We start from the raw sequence: 16,763 nt of genomic DNA, 5'->3' as shown, positions 1-16,763 counted from the left end.
AGAGGACAAGGGGACACAGGGACAAGAGAACACCAGGACATGAGAACACCAGGACATGAGGACACAGAACCATGAGGACACAAAGACATGAGGACACAGACAAGATGAGGACATAGAGGCATGAGGACCCAGAGGACAAGGGGACATAGGGACAAGAGAACACCAGGACATGAGAACATGGGGACCAGAGGACACACGGACATGAGGACACAGGGACAAGAGGACATAAGGACACAGGGACATGTGGACATGGGGACACAGAGACACGAGTACACAGAGACACATTCACATTTGAGACTTGAGAGAAAATAGTTAGACCTATGAGCAAAATAAAGACCACAACAATGTCTAATGAACCGGATTAAAGCGAAACCGGAAGTGAGTAAGGGGGACCGCCCCCTCCCACTCTCGTCCGCACTCTTTGGCATGCTAGCGGCCGGTTGAATATGGAGGTGGCCCCAGAAGGGAAGGGCACTCTTGATGATAAATACTGTGAGTGAGCGGAGCTCTTTTATTAGTGCAGGAAACATGGCCGGAGAGACCACGCGAGCGGTAAGTCAACGGTACCTCTAAGTGTGTCTCTTTAGCTTGGTTTGGCAGTAGCATAAAGCTAAAGTTAGCCAGTTGCACAACAGCCACGTTAACGTCAACTGTAACGCTAACCTAACTGTAACGTAAGCGTTACTGGTCACGTTAGCGTTACTGGTACATACATCAACAAACCGATGCAACATGTTTTAAGAGTAGAAGCTGTATTTTGTTTGTGCCAAAGTCACACCGGACACGTGGGTGTTGTTATTGGACATTCAAATAACTGTGTGTGTGTGTGTGTGTGTGTGTGTGTGTGTGTGTGTGTCAGTCAGCCAGCGTGTGTGTCACTGTCTTTCGCAATATTCCGTTACTATTCCGTGCAGCTGTGATTTGACGTAGTGTAACATACAGCGAAGACGTACATTTCACAATCATCAGTTACTTTACTGACACTCACTCACTCTTAACGACGTTAGTGTGGCTCAGATGAGACGCACGCGCTCACTGTTGTGGTGACGCAAAAACTCTCCCGTATGTGAGTGACGGAGGGTCTGCTTACGTTTCGGTGTCCAGGTCCCTGAAATAAACTAATCTCAACATCAATTTGTCAGCACTGGAGACATTTTGTCCCTCAGCTGAACAAAAACAAACTAAGTACCTCGGCTGGTCCTATTGGCCTTGATCGAAGCCCACCTCTCTCTCTCTCTCTCTCTCTCTCTCTCTCTCTCTCTCTCTCTCTCTCTCTCTCTCTCTCTCTCTCTCTCTCTCTCTCTCTCTCTCTCTCTCTCTCTCTCTCTCTCTCTCTCTCTCTTCCCAACACACACACACCTACCTATCTGTGTAGTAAATCGAGCTTGATCTGTATGTATAAGTCAGATCTTCAGACACCTTTTTTTGTCTCTTTTGGTTTTCGTTTCATTCCTGCCTGCTCATGGTGGTTTATCACGGTGTCCTAAAAAGACTTTGCACTCCTGTCTTTGTTTTTCTATTGCATCAGACTCGTGCATCCTCATCCAATATTAATCTAAGTCCAGAGTTCACTTTGTCCCCATGAATGGACCGCACAGTTAAATGAACAAACCAGACGTTTTATTTCCTCTTTAGCTACGGTTGTGTCTCCATCACGTGGCTCTGCTCCGAAGACCCCCGCGTCCCTCCGCCGCATCAACGCTCCAAAGAAATAGACCCTTCAGCTCGCTGAGGTACCGAGCATCACGGATCAACTTCTATCCACGATGACGTTTCTGTTTGATTAACCGATTCTTCTTCTTCTCTTCTTCCTACGTTTAAGGGAAGGTAAGCGCAGAGGGCTGCTGTGGAAGACACTCGTCGGCGTCTCTGTCGGCGTCCCCGTGGCAGTGGGCGTCCGCTACGCTGCGTCCGAACCCAGAGACCGGAGGAGGATGAAGATTCTGATTGAAGGATTCGGTCGCTTTTGCAGGTTTGAGACGAAAACCCGTAAACCGGTCAAACACTTCCTGGATGACATCTTGTCACAGTTCTGCTACAGCTCTTTCAGAAGCTACATAGTTTCACTTTAATGCTGCTCGTTTTCTCCTTATCTATTGGAGATGTTGCCACATGTGACACTGTGAGCCACTCCCCCTTCTTGTCACGTTTTGAAGTCCCCACTTGACCGTCTTCGTCCGCGTTGTCCTCAGATGTCTCTCTGTGGGAATCGTGATGTCCGGGGATTACTGGTGGACCACTAACGTGGCTCTTCGCGGCCAAGATGAGGTAAGTTCTCAAAATACAAAAAAATAGCTTCCGTCTGATCGGGGGGGGGGATCTACTCATCCTCAACTCGTATCTGTCCACGGAGGGGGGGGAGAGTGGTTTCATGGTGGGTCGTTGGGTCACAGACTTACTCGCGTTCGTCGTGTGGAAGAGTCATGTCTTACTGCTGTCCTCCCCCTGCCAGAGCAGCCCATCCTACCTGGCCAAGATGTCGGCCTGCCACCAACGGGCAGCCGAGTGCATGGTGGAAGGAGCCCTGAGCAACGGGGGGATATACATCAAACTGGGCCAGGGTCTGTGCTCCTTCAACCACCTGCTGCCCCCCGAGTACATCCGCACCCTGCAGATCCTGGAAGACAAGGCCTTGAACCAGAGGTACAAAGAGGTGAGAACAAAGAGGTTCAGGGGGGGAAGAAAAAAACCCCCGGCCTGAAACGTCTCAGCATTGTGTGTGTGTGTGTGTGTGTGTGTGTGTGTGTGTGTGTGTGTGTGTGTGTGTGTGTGTGTGTGTGTGTGTGTGTGTGTGTGTGTGTGTGTGTGTGTGTGTGTGTGTGTGTGTGTGTGTTCCAGGTGGACGCTCTCTTCCAGGAAGACTTCAACAAAACCCCGAAGCAGCTCTTTAAAGAGTTCGACTACGAGCCCATGGCTGCTGCCAGCTTGGCCCAGGTTCACAAGGCGGAGCTGTTGGACGGGACGCCGGTCGCCGTGAAGGTGAGCGCCGGAGTTCCTCCAACGGTCACACGGGAGAGACCGTAGAGCAGGAATCGGACCGCTCCGCTGCGCGCTTTAGCGTCCTCTGTCTCCTTACAGGAATAGAAGGACAACGTCTTGTTGTTGTTTTTTTGAGGAGGTGGACGATCCAAGCTGTTTTTATTCTGTCGCCCACAGGTGCAGTACATTGACCTCAGGGATCGGTTTGACGGCGATATCAGAACATTGGAGATCCTGCTGGATGTCGTGAAGTTCATGCACCCCAGCTTTGGATTCCGATGGGTTCTCAAGGTCAGGAAACGGTTGTATTTCCTGGTTAACCATATATGTATATATCTATATATCTGTTTGGCCCATTGTTGATTTTATTCTACTTCGTCTAGGACCTGAAGGGGACATTGAGTCAAGAGCTGGATTTTGAGAACGAGGCCAAGAATTCGGAGAGGTGCGCGGAGGAGCTGAAGCACTTCGGTTTTGTTGTCGTTCCCAAAGTGTTCTGGGAGCAAACCAGTAAGGTGAGGTCGTCCTCATCATCATCATCATCATCATCATCATCAACGGTAGAAGAATAACCGTCTGTCTAAACCTTTTTTGTCTCCTCTCCGATTCTAAGAGAGTGATGACGGCTGAGTTCTGCGACGGCTGCAAAATCAACGACGTGGAAGAAATTAAAAGACGGGGGTTGAGTTTGAAAGACGTGAGTCGATGCGCTCGACGCCGCAGCTGATGTTCAGAGCGGAGTGTCATCGTTGAAAGGCCGCCTTTTTATAAAAAAAAACAAAAAAAAAAAACGGCTCATCAAATGTTTGCTTTGCAGACCGCAGATAAGCTGATCCGAACGTTTGCTGAGCAAATATTCTACACCGGTTTCATCCACGCCGACCCGCATCCTGGAAACGGTGAGTTCGTGGAGCACAAGCATGTACAGCATGCACGTGTCGCACCACGACGGAGGAGATCATTACTCGTATCCAGTAGCAACTAGCGCTTCTGTGTTTCCTGTCAGTCATCTCTGGGTCTTCAATCTCTCACTTTCTCAGGCTAAGTAAGCCAGAAGAGCACAAGCGATACCGGATTCGCTATTATTAGATTATGCAGTAATCCTAAAAAATATGTTCAAAGGGTAAATAAGAAACTGTTGCTGTTCTATAGTTTGTCCACCAGAGAGCGCCGACGAGATCACTTCTCAACCGTGAAAAGTCCTGCTCCGTTTAAAATCTCAGTCACAATAACTTCACCCTAATGTAAGGGGGATCCTCGTGTGTGTGTGTGTGTGTGTGTGTGTGTGTGTGTGTGTGTGTGTGTGTGTGTGTGTGTGTGTGTGTGTGTGTGTGTGTGTGTGTGTGTGTGTGTGTAATTCTTCGTTTGCAGTTCTGGTGAGACGAGGTCCTGACAACAAGGCCCAGCTGGTCCTCCTGGACCACGGCTTGTACGAACACCTCAGCCAGCGGTGAGATCCGTCTGCTCCGTACGACGTCCTGAGAACATTCAGCCACGAGCTCTAACTTTTTAATTTTAATTTTTTATTATTACCTCTTTTAGCGACAGAGTGGCTCTCTGTAAACTGTGGCGGTCCGTAGTCCTGAGAGACGAGGCGGCGATGGAGGAGCACTCCAAAGCGCTCGGTGTCAAAGGTGAGCCTACGTCAGTTTGGGTATTTTTAAAATCTAATTTTAAAATCTACATTTCATATCTAACTCGCTGCGCAGAGTACCTCCTCTTCTGCGAGATGCTGCTGCAGCGGCCCATCAACATGCGGGAGCTGGGCCTGTCCAACATCCTGAGCCGGGAGGAGACGACCTACATGCGTGAGATGGCCAGCCAGCGCTTCGACAGCATCATGCGGGTGCTGAAGTCCATGCCCCGGCCCATGCTGCTCGTGTTCCGGAACATCAACACGGTGCGGAGCATCAACATCACCCTGGGAGCGCCGGTGGACCGCTACTTTGTCATGGCCAAGAGGTCAGCGTCAAGATAAAAGACAGCTGATTGGACTCTAAGCCCCTTAACCTCGGTAATGGTCGTGTTGCCGAGTGTCTCAAGTGTCCCTCTTGTCTTCTAGCGCGGTGCGAGGCTGGGGGAACATCCAGGCAGCGAGGACCGGGGTGCTGCCCAGGCTCTGGGTCTTCCGCTGGGTGAGGACGACATGGGAGGGCCTCAAGTTCGAACTGGCTTTAAGGTAAAGACTCGTTGAGGTTCGTCGCGCGATTGCGAGCCGCCAGGTGTGACCGATGCGACTCCCTCTACAGGTGGGAGATGGCGGCGATGAGTCTGACGCGCTCCTTCCTGGGCCTGCTGTCCTACGTCGGCCTCGTGTCTCTGGACGCAGACGTGTACGAGTACCTGAGGTAGTGCGGAGACGTCTCGCCACGGAAGAAGTAGGAACTATTCCACGCACAAGTCGATGCAACAGCAAGGAGCCATTTCCACTACTGTAGCAGCTCTGAATGCCGCCGCCGCCGCCGCCGCTCGCGGACTCGACACCAAATCGGCCTGGACTCTCGTGTCGGACTGGACTGGACTGGGCGGTGAAGACCCGAACCCACTCCAGTGTGGCCTCCCAGAGGCCAGAACCGTAGACCTGTACAGCCTATTGTAAGGCTTTCGATTCGATCACATTTCTGGTGTTCTTTAGATTTTGTTTTTGTGTAATCATAGCACAGACATTTTGTTTTGAAATTCAAATTCAAACACTTTTAAACTGCAGATTATGTTTTAGAGAAATATTTCACTTTGCTTAAAGTGTGGGAAACCGCAGCTTTGATGACATTAATCCAGATTATAAGTTTATGTTCATCATTGTTTGTGTTCATGGAGTCCACTCAGACTCAGTCCAGTGCCAGCGAACCAAATGTTGTTAAATTATTTTAACAATGTAAATAAAATGTTCTACCTCCTTATTTAAGGCATCATTGTCTTTATCGCTTACAGCTCAATAAACACACACGAGAGCCTTGTGTAAATTACTTTCACAGTACTGTTTGTTTTTATTTTTTTTATACAAAATATCCTAAGAAAACATGGCTGCCCTCTTTTTTTTTTTTATTTTCTTTCTTTTTTTTTTTTGTCCAACAAGTAAGAAAAACAAATCAGCTTTTGCACAAAGATGGCCGTAACAAAACGTTTTCTCCAGTCAATATAAAACGGCGATCAGCCGACGAGACGCAGGAATGTGAATCTCAAAAATGAGCCGTTACTCTGTCCACCTCCAGAAGGTCATCCAGGATCTAGGGAAGGAAGGAAGGAAACGAGAAGGAGAGTCAGAACAAGAGAAGCGACCTCACTGACCTCTCTCTCCTGTTGGTGCGTCACTCACGATGTCCTGAGTGGTGCCGATCTTCTTGGCCAGCTCGCTGCGCTCCATCGTGCTGAGGTACAGGTACTTGTTGAGGAGTTCTCCGTCCAGGATGTTCCTCACAGCGTTCTGCAGCGTCCGTCTGTCGCTGTGCAGCATCCTGCAGGGAAGATACAGAGAAGGTTCCTCACAACAACCCGACTCCCTGTAACCCTAAACACCGAGCAGTGGTTTCTAACAAGTGATGCAGACCTGAAGGCCTTTGGGTTGAGACCAGCGTGATGAGGCAGCATGGAGTTCAGGGCATTTTGCAACATCAGCAGACGGCGATACGTCTTCTCCTGCATGGGGAGGAGCAGCCCGACTCCTCCGTCCAGGGTCGCTGTGGCAACGCAGATTAAACAAAGAAAACAAGGTTTACTCCACATTTTTATATTTGGATTTTAATCCTATAATTTAAACGTGACAGTAAAGCTGAATGGAGCAGTAATATAGGATTTTTCTATTGTCTATTTAGATTTTTGTACGTTTTTTTTTGTCAATTAGATCCATCAATGCCTGACAAACGAACATAATACAAAAAACCCATTGTATAGAATTTCTTTACCCTCTCTGATATCATATATTTGACACTTTATGAAATTTCCCAGCCACCGACAGAATCGGGTCAGCGATCGTCATCCTCCCCGTCAGCTCGGACTTACCGAACCACGTGATGTGCTTGTTGTCGTAGGTCAGAGCCTTCTTGCTGCCGGCGTCCAGGGCTCCTCTGCACGGCATCCGCCAGAACGTGTTGATGTTCGCTCCGGCGTTGAAGTCGGCTCGCCTCAGCAGGCGCATCCCTCCGAAGCTCTCTTTAGCTGCAACCCACAGAGCGCTCGTCACATGACCGGATGTGAATGGGGAAAAAAAAACAACAACCAAATGCTTACATATCGTCAACACTGCATACCTTCAGGTAGATACATGTACACGCAGAGGTTCTTGTCTCGATCGGAAACTACAAGGGAAAAGAGAAGAACGTTCTCGTGAGAACACGAGAACTTTTTATTGAATTTGCTTCCTGAGGACATTGCAGACATTACCCAATAATCCGAGCTGGTTGTTATCCACGATGAACTCGATGCTGTAAACCTCCAGGGGCTTCGCGTCCTGTGGCCAAAACAAAAAAAGACGGTTAAATCCCGTCAAAGATTAGCCAAACACCGTCGATACTCGCCGGCACCTCTGAATCGACAAACATCTCCGTCGCGTGGAGACGATCTTCGCTACGCTGAGAGTATTTCTCACCCTGCTGACGAGCGACAGCGTCTTGCTCTCCTGCTGGTAGCGGAGCAGCGAGACGCTCTTCATCAGGTCGGCAGCCAGGATGAAGTTCTTGATGCTGAACATCTGGTGGATGTACAGCTGCGTGTCGATGAAGGCCATGCCCGTCAGGTCGTTGTCCTTCAGGACCCACAGGAAGATCTGCAGGAACACGGAGGAACTTAACAACCTTCACTTTTACACGTTTCTCTGATTCCAGCTGCGAGAGGTTTTTTTTTCGGTTTTGAGACCTTCTGTCCGATGGCCGACACCAGGTAGCCATGGCAGTGGCACAGAGCCGTCACCGGGCCCTTCTGCTCCTTCTCGTACAGCACTTTGAACTTGTTCTTGGTGAGCGGCTGGCCGGGCTCCGGCACCACTTCAATCACATCCAGGATCACGATCTGATCGAAAGGAAATCGAAACAAGAAGCCGTCAAGCAGATGTTTTCATCCCTCCTCTTTAGCTTTTATTTTTTTCTGGTGGTGAAAGGTGTGAGCTGCTCACCCGGCCCCTGCAGGTGACCTCCTCCCCCTGCATCAGGCAGGTCCCGGCGGCGACGTAGCCCTTCAGCCCGGACACGGTCTCCTGACTCCTCAGAGCCACCGTCTTCATGCAGGTCACGTGTTCCCACTCGTCCAGGTCGAACCTGGCGGAGACGGGGGGGAGAGAAGGCGCACTCACACAGCTGTTCACTTCTCAGAACTCGTGCAGACCAGGGACTTAAAACAGAGGACCTGACATCCACATCTGACCCTCACTGAGAATAAACGAATTGTCCACATTTGTCCTCTAAGAGAACTTCTTTTTTTTTTTTTACCGCGTGTTGGGAATGGCCTCCCAGCTGACCGGAGAGATGAGCTGGATGGAGAACTTCTCCTGCTGAGGGTTAATGTAGCGTTCATCTGCAGCGACAAACGGGAGAAACAACAGTAATGAATGGAGGAGGAATAAACAGCCAAGTCACAACATCAGTGAACATCTGTACCGGATACAGAAAGGCTGAGTGAGATTCAAAGAGTGTGAAATGGCTATACATGAATAATAGCAAACAATAATTGATACACAGTTGAAATATTTAGCTATAATGATAAATAAATAGATGAAATAAAGGCGATAAGACATGAAAGATGTTGAAACAGTTGGCTGAAAGAACAGGAAACTGTGGCTGAACTAAACTCAGCGTACAGAGTTATTTCAGAAACACCGATTTTGGGAATATGTGATAATGGTGATGTGAAGTTTTCATACGGTGTTCCATGTCTGACCTCGATCTATGGTTTCAAACTCCTTCTCCTCTCCCGTCATCCTGGGGATGCGTGTGCAGGTCTCTTTCACGCTGGTGCATATAGCGTACACCTAAGAGGGGGAGAGAAAAAGAAAAAAATGTTCACATCAAAGACTAATCTCCTCAAAGTCACCCTCATCGACTTCTCTTTTTTTCTTTTCCTCTCGCAGGAAGAAAACTTTAAGGCCAAGAGGGCTTTCATCTCAAACTTTTCAAAGCAGCTCGATCGATACGCTTTTATTTTTGAAGTGGCGTTGTGCAGGCGGAGAGGTGTGTGAGAGTCAGGGGAGGGGGGGGGGGCCTTGCCTTGGATTCCACGTGGTAGGAGACGTAGTGGACGGTGCACCTCAGCGGGATCTTTCTGACGGGCCAGGGAGCATCGTAGGACAGGTAGGTGGGCAGGACGCTGATCCTCAGCTCGCCCTGTGGGAACACACACACACACACACACACACACACACACACACACACACACACTGAAAACGTTTCTAGAAACCAGATGAAAAAATTCCCCTTCATAGTGGCGTTGACGGAGAGGACTACCAAAGTTGAGAGTGCGTCCTGTTTGTACCTGTTTGTTGAAGTAGAGGAAGCCTTTGGGACAGTTGATGTTATGGAACGGAGAGAAGGACTCGATGGAGCCATCGATGGTCATGGGGTGGAGCCTGATGGCCCCGCGAGAGGTGACCAGCATCCAGTGAGGAGACGGACCACAGATGAACACCTGTGAAAAACCAGGAATTGCGTTATTCGGTTCATCGAGAGAGTACGCGAAGCTCGAGGTGAAGCTTCCTCACCCCCGAGTATCCAGAGATGTCCTCGAAGTATCGGAATCTGGCGATCCGACTCTTCACGGGGGCGCTCTCCTCGGCGCCGCCGCTCTCTGCCTTCTTATCTTTCTTCAGCTTGGACTTCTTCTCTCTGAAGTTAATGTTGTGGGGCACCTGAGCAGCAACGGGTTCAGATTCTCCTCATTCAAACTCAAATTCTGCTCGTTTCGATTGGTCTTGGTCGGTCTTGGTCGCTTACCTTTTTGAAGCGCACCTTCAGGTTGTTCTGCGGCTGCTGTTGGTCATACGGGAACGCTTCGTAGATCAGAAGCTCCTGTTCCACGTGGACCTAGAAAAGGAGAAAAACGTCCCGTTAAACCCCGTTTTCATTCCGTGTTACGTTCATATTTGTATGAAGCCCTTTAAATCGACGCTCACCAGTAAATAGGGTCTGCTGTAATTGTAGCCGAGTGAAACCAAAGACACTTCTTTGACTAGTGGGATCTCTCCTTGGCGCGTTACTTCTTCTTTTTTGCCCTCCCCCTGTGCTGCCGACTGGCCGGACGAACTGTCCACCAGCACCCTCTGACCCACCGGGAAGTTCTTCACCAGGAACACCAAGCGCCAGTCGGGGAGCTGGTAAATCTGTCGAAAAAACAAAGACCGTGGAGGAGGGGAGGGTGGAAAAAGGAAGCCTGGAAAGCAGCATCAACGTCCTGACTAATAGAGCGTTCGTCTTCCTGCACACACACACACCCCCCCCGTACCTCCATGACACCGTTCTCCCTGATGATGATGCACCAGTGGCTGGGCTCCGCTTTGCTCGAGCTTCCGTCAAAAAGCCCCTGCGCGCCGTAGCTGCGGCCCATTTCGTCCCTTCCATGCGCTGCGCTGGCGTTTGAGTCTCCGTACAGCATCTCCTCCTCATCGTCCACTGTGTTACTACACACACACACACACACACACACACACACACACACACACACACACACACACACACACACACACACACACACACACACACACACAACGTGAATCGATCCATATGTCGTGTAGGTCGACCGGTCGGACGTTTCAGCGCCGAGGCGACGCTCTTACCTGAGGTCGTGGATGATGGTCTCTGCTTCAGACTGGCTCCTGATGACGTCGTCCTCTTTGACGAAGGAGCTGCTCACTTTGTTTTCGGTGGTGAACATTCCGCTCAGGTCTCGGTAAGCGCACAGCGCGATCACGCGCGATTGCTGTTGAATGGGAGGCGGGTTTTTAAAAACACGTTAATGAGTGGTTTTTCGCGAACGCGGTTTCTAAATGATGGGAGCGCAATAGTGCCGCGCATTTGCATGCTGCTCAGAATAGAACCGGGTGATACTAGCGAAGCCGGACGAGACGGACGAGGCGTCTCCACTTCCTTTGTGCTCTGCAGTCTGTCCACCAGGGGGTGTATTCGTCAAACGAAAAGCTGATTTACTCACAGTGGGGATCTGTGGTTTCTGCAGGGCCAGGCGGTGAGTCTTCCCCATGTACGTGTCGGTCTTCAGTGCGAACATGGTGACGACCCCCTCTGCAGTCATGATGACCACGAAAGGGTCCGCCACGGAGCAATGCACTATGGGAGAGCCCAAGTCCACGGGGATGAAGTGGAGCTGTGTCACTGAAAGAGAATGAAAAACAGGACGGCGTTACGTCTAATATTATACGAGTTTACTGCTTTACTCCGACGACGCTGCCATCCTTCGTTACCTCCTTCCAGTAGCCGGATACCCATGGGGGAGACTTGAATGATGTACTTGTTGTCTCCGATGTTTCCAGCAAACACAGTCGGTCCTTGGGTAGCAAACCCACTGGTGTCCAGCTCCATGATCTCCTGACCCGTCTGGAGGATCTGCACAAAAACACAACCGAGTTACAGAAGCTCTCGTCCGAATTGCGGAAGAAATAGGTTTCGTTTTTCTCCAGAACATCTCATTTCTATTCAAAACGTCTATCTTTGCATCTGAAAATGGCTGGACGTTTCTCACCATGGTTGAATCCTCTCTGCTCAGAATGAGAAAGCCGTGCTTCTTCGTATCGTCCTCCAGAAGAGGCTCCGTCTTCTCCTCCTCCTCCTCTTTCTCCTCCTCCTCCTCCTCCTCTTTCTCCTTCTCTTCCTTGTCCTTTTCTCCGTCTTCGCCGTCCTCGCCGGTCTCGGTCTCGGCGCCGTCCTCCGATCCGTCGCTTTTTGCCGCCTGAGAGAGAGAGAGGAGCGACAAACGTCTTAGCGTAACAGACGAGGATCACCGTCACGAACATTGGAAAAAAAAAAAAAACGTGCGGCTGATGAGCAGGAAAAACAAGGCGGTACTTTTTTGTCTTCCTTGACTTCATTCGAGACGACCGTCCACATGTCGTGGCAACCCGGCAGCTCGAACGTAGTGACTACCTGGGGCCGGATGCTCCTCTGAGAACAGAATGGAAGTGAGTAGCAGATGTAAGCAGGCAGTATACTGTACACACACACACACACACACACACACACACACACATATATATATACACACCACACATGCTGGTGCTGTGAATCCCAAAAGCAGTTAAGAGCTGATCTGAGCCGATGTGTCTGGGGTGTTTACAGGCTACTCCGTGGATCTCTGAGGCAGCCCTGGTAGACCCAGACCTCTTCACTGTAGCACCGTCACTGGACCTGTGGCAGACTTCCCTCACGGCCACAGGTTTTTAGGACGGTGCAGTAACATTCACCATTGCTTACGTCTAACCGGGGTAGAGCATGCTTCAAAAAAAACCCCCAAAAAAAACCTACCTGGAGTACAGACAGGGCGCCGTTCTTGCCGTAGCCAGAGCACACCACGACCTCCAGGTCGGGCTCCGGGTTGTTCTGGAACTGTAAGATGAACATCCAAAGTCAGAAACCACCAAAAAAAAAAAAATACTAAAAAATACATCTCCCAATGAGGGCCGCTAGACAGCGTTTTAATGTGTCTACCTCTTCAGACAAGAACGCGGGTTCACCCATGGAGGCGTTTGCACAAGGTCCGATGTTGAGTATGCTGTCACACACCTGCATGGACACAGAACGTCAATCACCCTCCACACACACACACTTTTATATTTAAAGAAATTGAAGATTTTTTTTTTTTTTTTTTTTTTTACCTCAAAGGAGTATGTGGCCAGCTGGGTGCCTGACTGGGCCTCACTTCCGTACACTTCTATCTCATCCACCTCATCTGAGAAAAACACAGAGGTTCAGACACACACACACACACACACACACACACACACACACACACACACACACACACACACACACACACACACACACACACACACACACACGAAAGCTCTATTTGGAACATACCCGTCCAGTTCGTGGAAGATTCTACTCTCTTCTTTTTGCTTGGCGGCTCTTCCTGGAAATCATTAGCGGTGATTTAGTTTATGTGATAAAAACCAGACTAAAATTATGAAGGACGAAGATTATTAAATTTGAATAGAGCTAATAAGCATCTTTGTCTTAAGACTAAACTAAAGACTCAACTAAATGCAGCTACGCAAACAAAACTCAAGAGAAAAGAAAGACGGCATTTCAAACGGTAGGCTCCGTTAAAACTCACAAAACCTACCGGCTTATCTTTCTCCTTCTCTTCTCTTTCCAGGTTATCGGAGCCCTCCTCCGCTGGCGTCTCCTGAAGCTTCTCCGTGTACTTCAGGAGCAGCGAGTTGCCGAGGCGGGAACCCAGGAAAAGGTAGCCGGGCTCCATGGTCACCATCTGGAGGAGGAGCGTGAAATATTATCAGTTTCTATTCTAAAATCGCCTAAAAAACGGACAGACATCAGGAGACGTTCAGTTACTTCACACCCTTAAAGGTCAGCCAGATACAACAAACTACCAAACTAAGTCTGGAGTTTTTCTGGAGCATTCGGCAGCTTTAATCTTGAAGTGCTGGTATTTCCAACCCTAATCCCTCCAGCCTTTTGTGTTCTATCGTGTCGCATTTGTCCACAGAAACAGAAAAGGCCATTTGTTTAAGATACTTCCTGTCTCATCAGACAGGAAGTGTTACGGGCAGAACTTACGCAGGTGGTCAGGACGCTGGCAGCGGCTTTGTCAAAGTGGAAAGCCCGGACACTTCTCATGCCGTCGGTTATGAGGGTCAACACGTAACTGCAAGACAACAACAACAACAGTCAGTCAGTGAGGAATCGTGCTCTGCCACCGTCGTTTACGTTCATTCTTGCGGCGATTACAACGACTCACATTTCTCCTCCTTTCAAAGAGATCACCATCTTGTCGTAGGCAATGAAGTCGGACTGGGAACAGTCCAGTGAGATCTTCACTTCGTCCTGCACACCTGGGAAAACCGAGACACGTCGTCCAGTGATGAGCGTCGCAGAGTATCAAATGATGCGTAACGCAACGAGGCCAGGTGTCAAAGTCACGAGTACACATGTGTGTTTGTTTCTGGTTTTTTTATGCTTACGCAGAGGGAACGCTGTGGTCCCATTTGTCTGAGAGTTGAGAGAAACTCCATACGGTGGAACGCTCTGGTTCAGATACAGCAAAGAATTCACAGCAAACACCACCACACCGCCTGCAAGAGATGCGACATGTGAGCGAAGAAGCTCCCGCGCCAACACAAGAGTCTAAACGTATATTTAACACTTAAGTGACCAGAGAGAAGAGGGAGTTCCCCCCCAAGCTCACCGATTGGCTTGGGAACAGGCATGACCTGCGTACAGTCAAAAGGCAGATTACTGAGGGACCAGATGACAGGATGCACCTTCTGCATTATGTTGAGGGAGATGGCGACGATGCTACAAGTGTCCTGGCGCACAGCCACGCGCCTAACAGAATGATCAGAAATCAGAAAGTCAAAACAAAAAAAAACAAAAAACACGGCCGTATTTACAGCAAACTGATAACGCGGTGGACTGACCCGGGCCACGTCTGGTTGGGCTCAAACAGGATGAGCAACGTGGGCTCGTAGTAGCCGTGGAGGAACTTCATGTCGACGATGTTGAGCAGCTTCTCGTCCAGCTCGCGGACGTCAATGATGTAGCTGGGCAGGAAGCTGGATTTAGGTCTGTGGATGAGACATTCACGTCGGACAATGGTTAAGAGAACTACGGTCCGTGTGGAGGATTCAACAACGGCAAGATCACGGTGGACAGCAGGCGTACCCTTCTCCAACTCCACCCTCCTGTTCATCCGTTAGAGTGTCCTTCCTGAACGGCAGCACCACTAGCTGGGTGCCATAAACCAGCATTACAGCACAGCGGTTCTCTGGATCGACACGGACGATGGGAATATGTACATTCTGTACAAAACCATCCTGTAAAAGAGTAGAAAATTAGCTTAACAATTAGTTCACTTGTCAACATTTACTCTAAGGTAGACAGATAATGCTGCGGAGCACGTGTTGTTCTTGTTTCTACATACTCTGAGCTCTGGCTCCTCAAAGTAGTGGAGGGACAGGGTCTTGAGGTCGTGTGTGCCGGGGTCGTACTCCACTACGGACAACTGGCGAGAGAACAAACGCAACCACGCTCAAGTCAGACACCACTTTAAGCAGTCTTCCCCAAACGTCGCTGGGCAGCGCGCAGCTTAAGACAACGACTTACCTTGGCATCTTTGAAACTGAGGAGGAGCGCATCTCTGTTGGCTCCCACAAGCTGCACACTGGCCATGGACATAATATTGCCGAAGAGAGAAAAGGATGCCACCTGCTCCAGCTTCTCCTTACGAGATTTAGAATCTGGAGGAGGAGGAGGAGGAGAATGAAGTTGGGCCACGAACGCACTCATTTAAGTCGATATCATTAATTCACAGTAAAAATGTGCACTTAAGAGTGTGACGTCTACACGTACCTGAGGACTTGTCGGCCTTCGACGTGCTCTGAAATGACAATATAGATGTTACACAAAAAGCTGTTCATGCTTGTATTTAAAAACCGTGGCGCAGCGAAACAGACTCACAGTTACCTCCACATCGTGGATGATCCTGTAGACGTAAAGTTGAGATGTCCCAGCGACGACCAAATTCTTCTCCTTGCTGGATATAAAGTTGCAGTAGACGGAGAACTCCACTGCAGTGGGTGTGTGTGCTTGTCTGTACACAGCATACATCCTGAAAGGGTTACCTCAGCATCTGACAGGCGAGAACAGGCACGTTAAGATCTCCTGACGTCACTTTTCAGAGCCACTGTCCAATAAATAAACCCATATTTACAATATAAACCCAACATGTGTTCTGCAACCCTCCAAATAAAACTGGGAAGTCGAAATGACCTACATGCAAAATGCAATATTACACGCCACCATCAATAAATTAGTGCTTTATTTTGTAGTCAACGCATGGTTGTAATTTACGTTATCGTCCCTCTGAGACTGCATATATATATCTACTATATTTAATTTGGTTTTATCTGGGGTTATTTAACACAGCAAGTTAAAGTACCGTTATATGAATTAATACCATTAATGTGAACATTTGCTCCCATCATAAACAAACGCTAGTTAGCGTATAATTAACAAAAAAAGGTAGCGCTGAGTTTTGGAAGCTAGCTTAGATAATTAGCTTCCCCTGATAGCCTAACGTCTGTTTAATGACGCATGCTAGTAGCGTTAGCACATGCAGCCATGTTGTTACTTGTTGTGACCAGCGTGTCTCCGCCAAGTTATCTTCAGATAACGAGTGTAAAGGAAAAGCCAGGAACAATGTAGCAACGCGCGAATGTTTCCCATTTCTAGCTAGCATATTAGCTAGCATAGCACAGCGCGTGCACCTGACAATATTTTTTTTTGGCATGTTTTTTTTTTGCAAATCGTGAATTAAACTTGTCAACGTACCTATATCAAACACGTTATAAGAGTCTGAAGCTTTATTGTCCCTTCTTCTGTAAACATTTAGGGTGTCATAGTTAGTGGGTTTACTAACTTAAGCTAGCTTGTCCAAGAGCCAGGTAAGCTAGCCGTTAGTTGGATGGATGGGTCAGTTAGTTGTCGTTATGTTGTCGCCGTCTTCTTCGTCTCTTCCATTTCCGGCAGACTAGCTGCTCCGAGGTGTACCGCTGCCCCCTACAGTTCAGGCGCTGAACTCCATCAGTTGATGATTGCCCATTTTAAAGAAAG

At 49.0% G+C, this 16,763-nt stretch overlaps 2 protein-coding genes across 3 annotated transcripts; one reads left to right on the top strand and one right to left on the bottom strand.

Moving 5' to 3' along the window:
- The first annotated feature begins 425 nt into the window (after positions 1-425).
- Positions 426-5,879, top strand: adck5 (aarF domain containing kinase 5). The gene is made up of 15 exons (XM_068731246.1): positions 426-552; positions 1,636-1,733; positions 1,823-1,972; positions 2,193-2,268; positions 2,453-2,653; positions 2,839-2,979; positions 3,157-3,270; positions 3,363-3,494; positions 3,593-3,676; positions 3,797-3,878; positions 4,351-4,429; positions 4,522-4,613; positions 4,689-4,941; positions 5,042-5,158; positions 5,229-5,879. The coding sequence occupies exons 1-15, from the start codon at positions 481-483 to the stop codon at positions 5,329-5,331; spliced, it is 1,794 nt and encodes a 597-aa protein (XP_068587347.1). The 5' UTR covers positions 426-480; the 3' UTR covers positions 5,332-5,879.
- A 63-nt stretch (positions 5,880-5,942) lies between these two features.
- On the bottom strand, positions 5,943-16,648 carry cpsf1 (cleavage and polyadenylation specific factor 1). 2 transcript variants are annotated; one of them, XM_068731244.1, is made up of 38 exons: positions 16,570-16,648; positions 15,615-15,780; positions 15,501-15,528; positions 15,255-15,388; positions 15,073-15,153; positions 14,814-14,965; positions 14,570-14,716; positions 14,338-14,477; positions 14,114-14,224; positions 13,891-13,984; positions 13,710-13,797; positions 13,255-13,401; positions 12,990-13,041; positions 12,785-12,858; positions 12,618-12,692; positions 12,435-12,515; positions 11,979-12,074; positions 11,656-11,862; positions 11,378-11,519; positions 11,110-11,288; positions 10,736-10,878; positions 10,405-10,579; positions 10,076-10,282; positions 9,897-9,986; positions 9,665-9,811; positions 9,439-9,591; positions 9,174-9,290; positions 8,848-8,938; positions 8,400-8,484; positions 8,087-8,228; positions 7,831-7,983; positions 7,565-7,741; positions 7,360-7,426; positions 7,227-7,274; positions 6,979-7,134; positions 6,527-6,656; positions 6,296-6,434; positions 5,943-6,206 (listed from the first exon to the last, which is right to left on the bottom strand). In XM_068731244.1, the coding sequence occupies exons 2-38, from the start codon at positions 15,756-15,758 to the stop codon at positions 6,159-6,161; spliced, it is 4,440 nt and encodes a 1,479-aa protein (XP_068587345.1). In that variant the 5' UTR covers positions 15,759-15,780; positions 16,570-16,648; the 3' UTR covers positions 5,943-6,158. The 2 variants fall into 2 exon arrangements, with proteins under 2 accessions (XP_068587345.1, XP_068587344.1); XM_068731243.1 differs by having other exon boundaries at positions 16,482-16,642.
- Positions 16,649-16,763: the final 115 nt, after the last annotated feature.

The sequence above is a fragment of the Cebidichthys violaceus genome, unplaced genomic scaffold, assembly GCF_023349555.1.
Source record: "Cebidichthys violaceus isolate CVI_PGR_0920_01 unplaced genomic scaffold, fCebVio1.0.p SCAF_50, whole genome shotgun sequence".
Taxonomy (NCBI): domain Eukaryota; kingdom Metazoa; phylum Chordata; class Actinopteri; order Perciformes; family Stichaeidae; genus Cebidichthys; species Cebidichthys violaceus.
Note: the sequence above shows the minus strand (reverse complement) of the source record. Positions and strands in the feature narration are given on the sequence as shown.

Excerpts from the sequence above, each read along its gene's own strand:
- adck5 (XM_068731246.1), top strand. The coding sequence starts at position 481 with ATGATAAATACTGTGAGTGAGCGGAGCTCTTTTATTAGTGCAGGAAAC. Across the intron at positions 4,614-4,688 it reads CAAAGCGCTCGGTGTCAAAG|AGTACCTCCTCTTCTGCGAG; the intron begins GTGAGCCTACGT and ends CTCGCTGCGCAG. Across the intron at positions 5,159-5,228 it reads AAGTTCGAACTGGCTTTAAG|GTGGGAGATGGCGGCGATGA; the intron begins GTAAAGACTCGT and ends CTCCCTCTACAG.
- cpsf1 (XM_068731244.1), bottom strand. The coding sequence starts at position 15,758 with ATGTATGCTGTGTACAGACAAGCACACACACCCACTGCAGTGGAGTTC. Across the intron at positions 9,291-9,438 it reads TCCTCTACTTCAACAAACAG|GGCGAGCTGAGGATCAGCGT; the intron begins GTACAAACAGGA and ends GTGTTCCCACAG. Across the intron at positions 8,939-9,173 it reads CCTACCACGTGGAATCCAAG|GTGTACGCTATATGCACCAG; the intron begins GCAAGGCCCCCC and ends TCCCCCTCTTAG.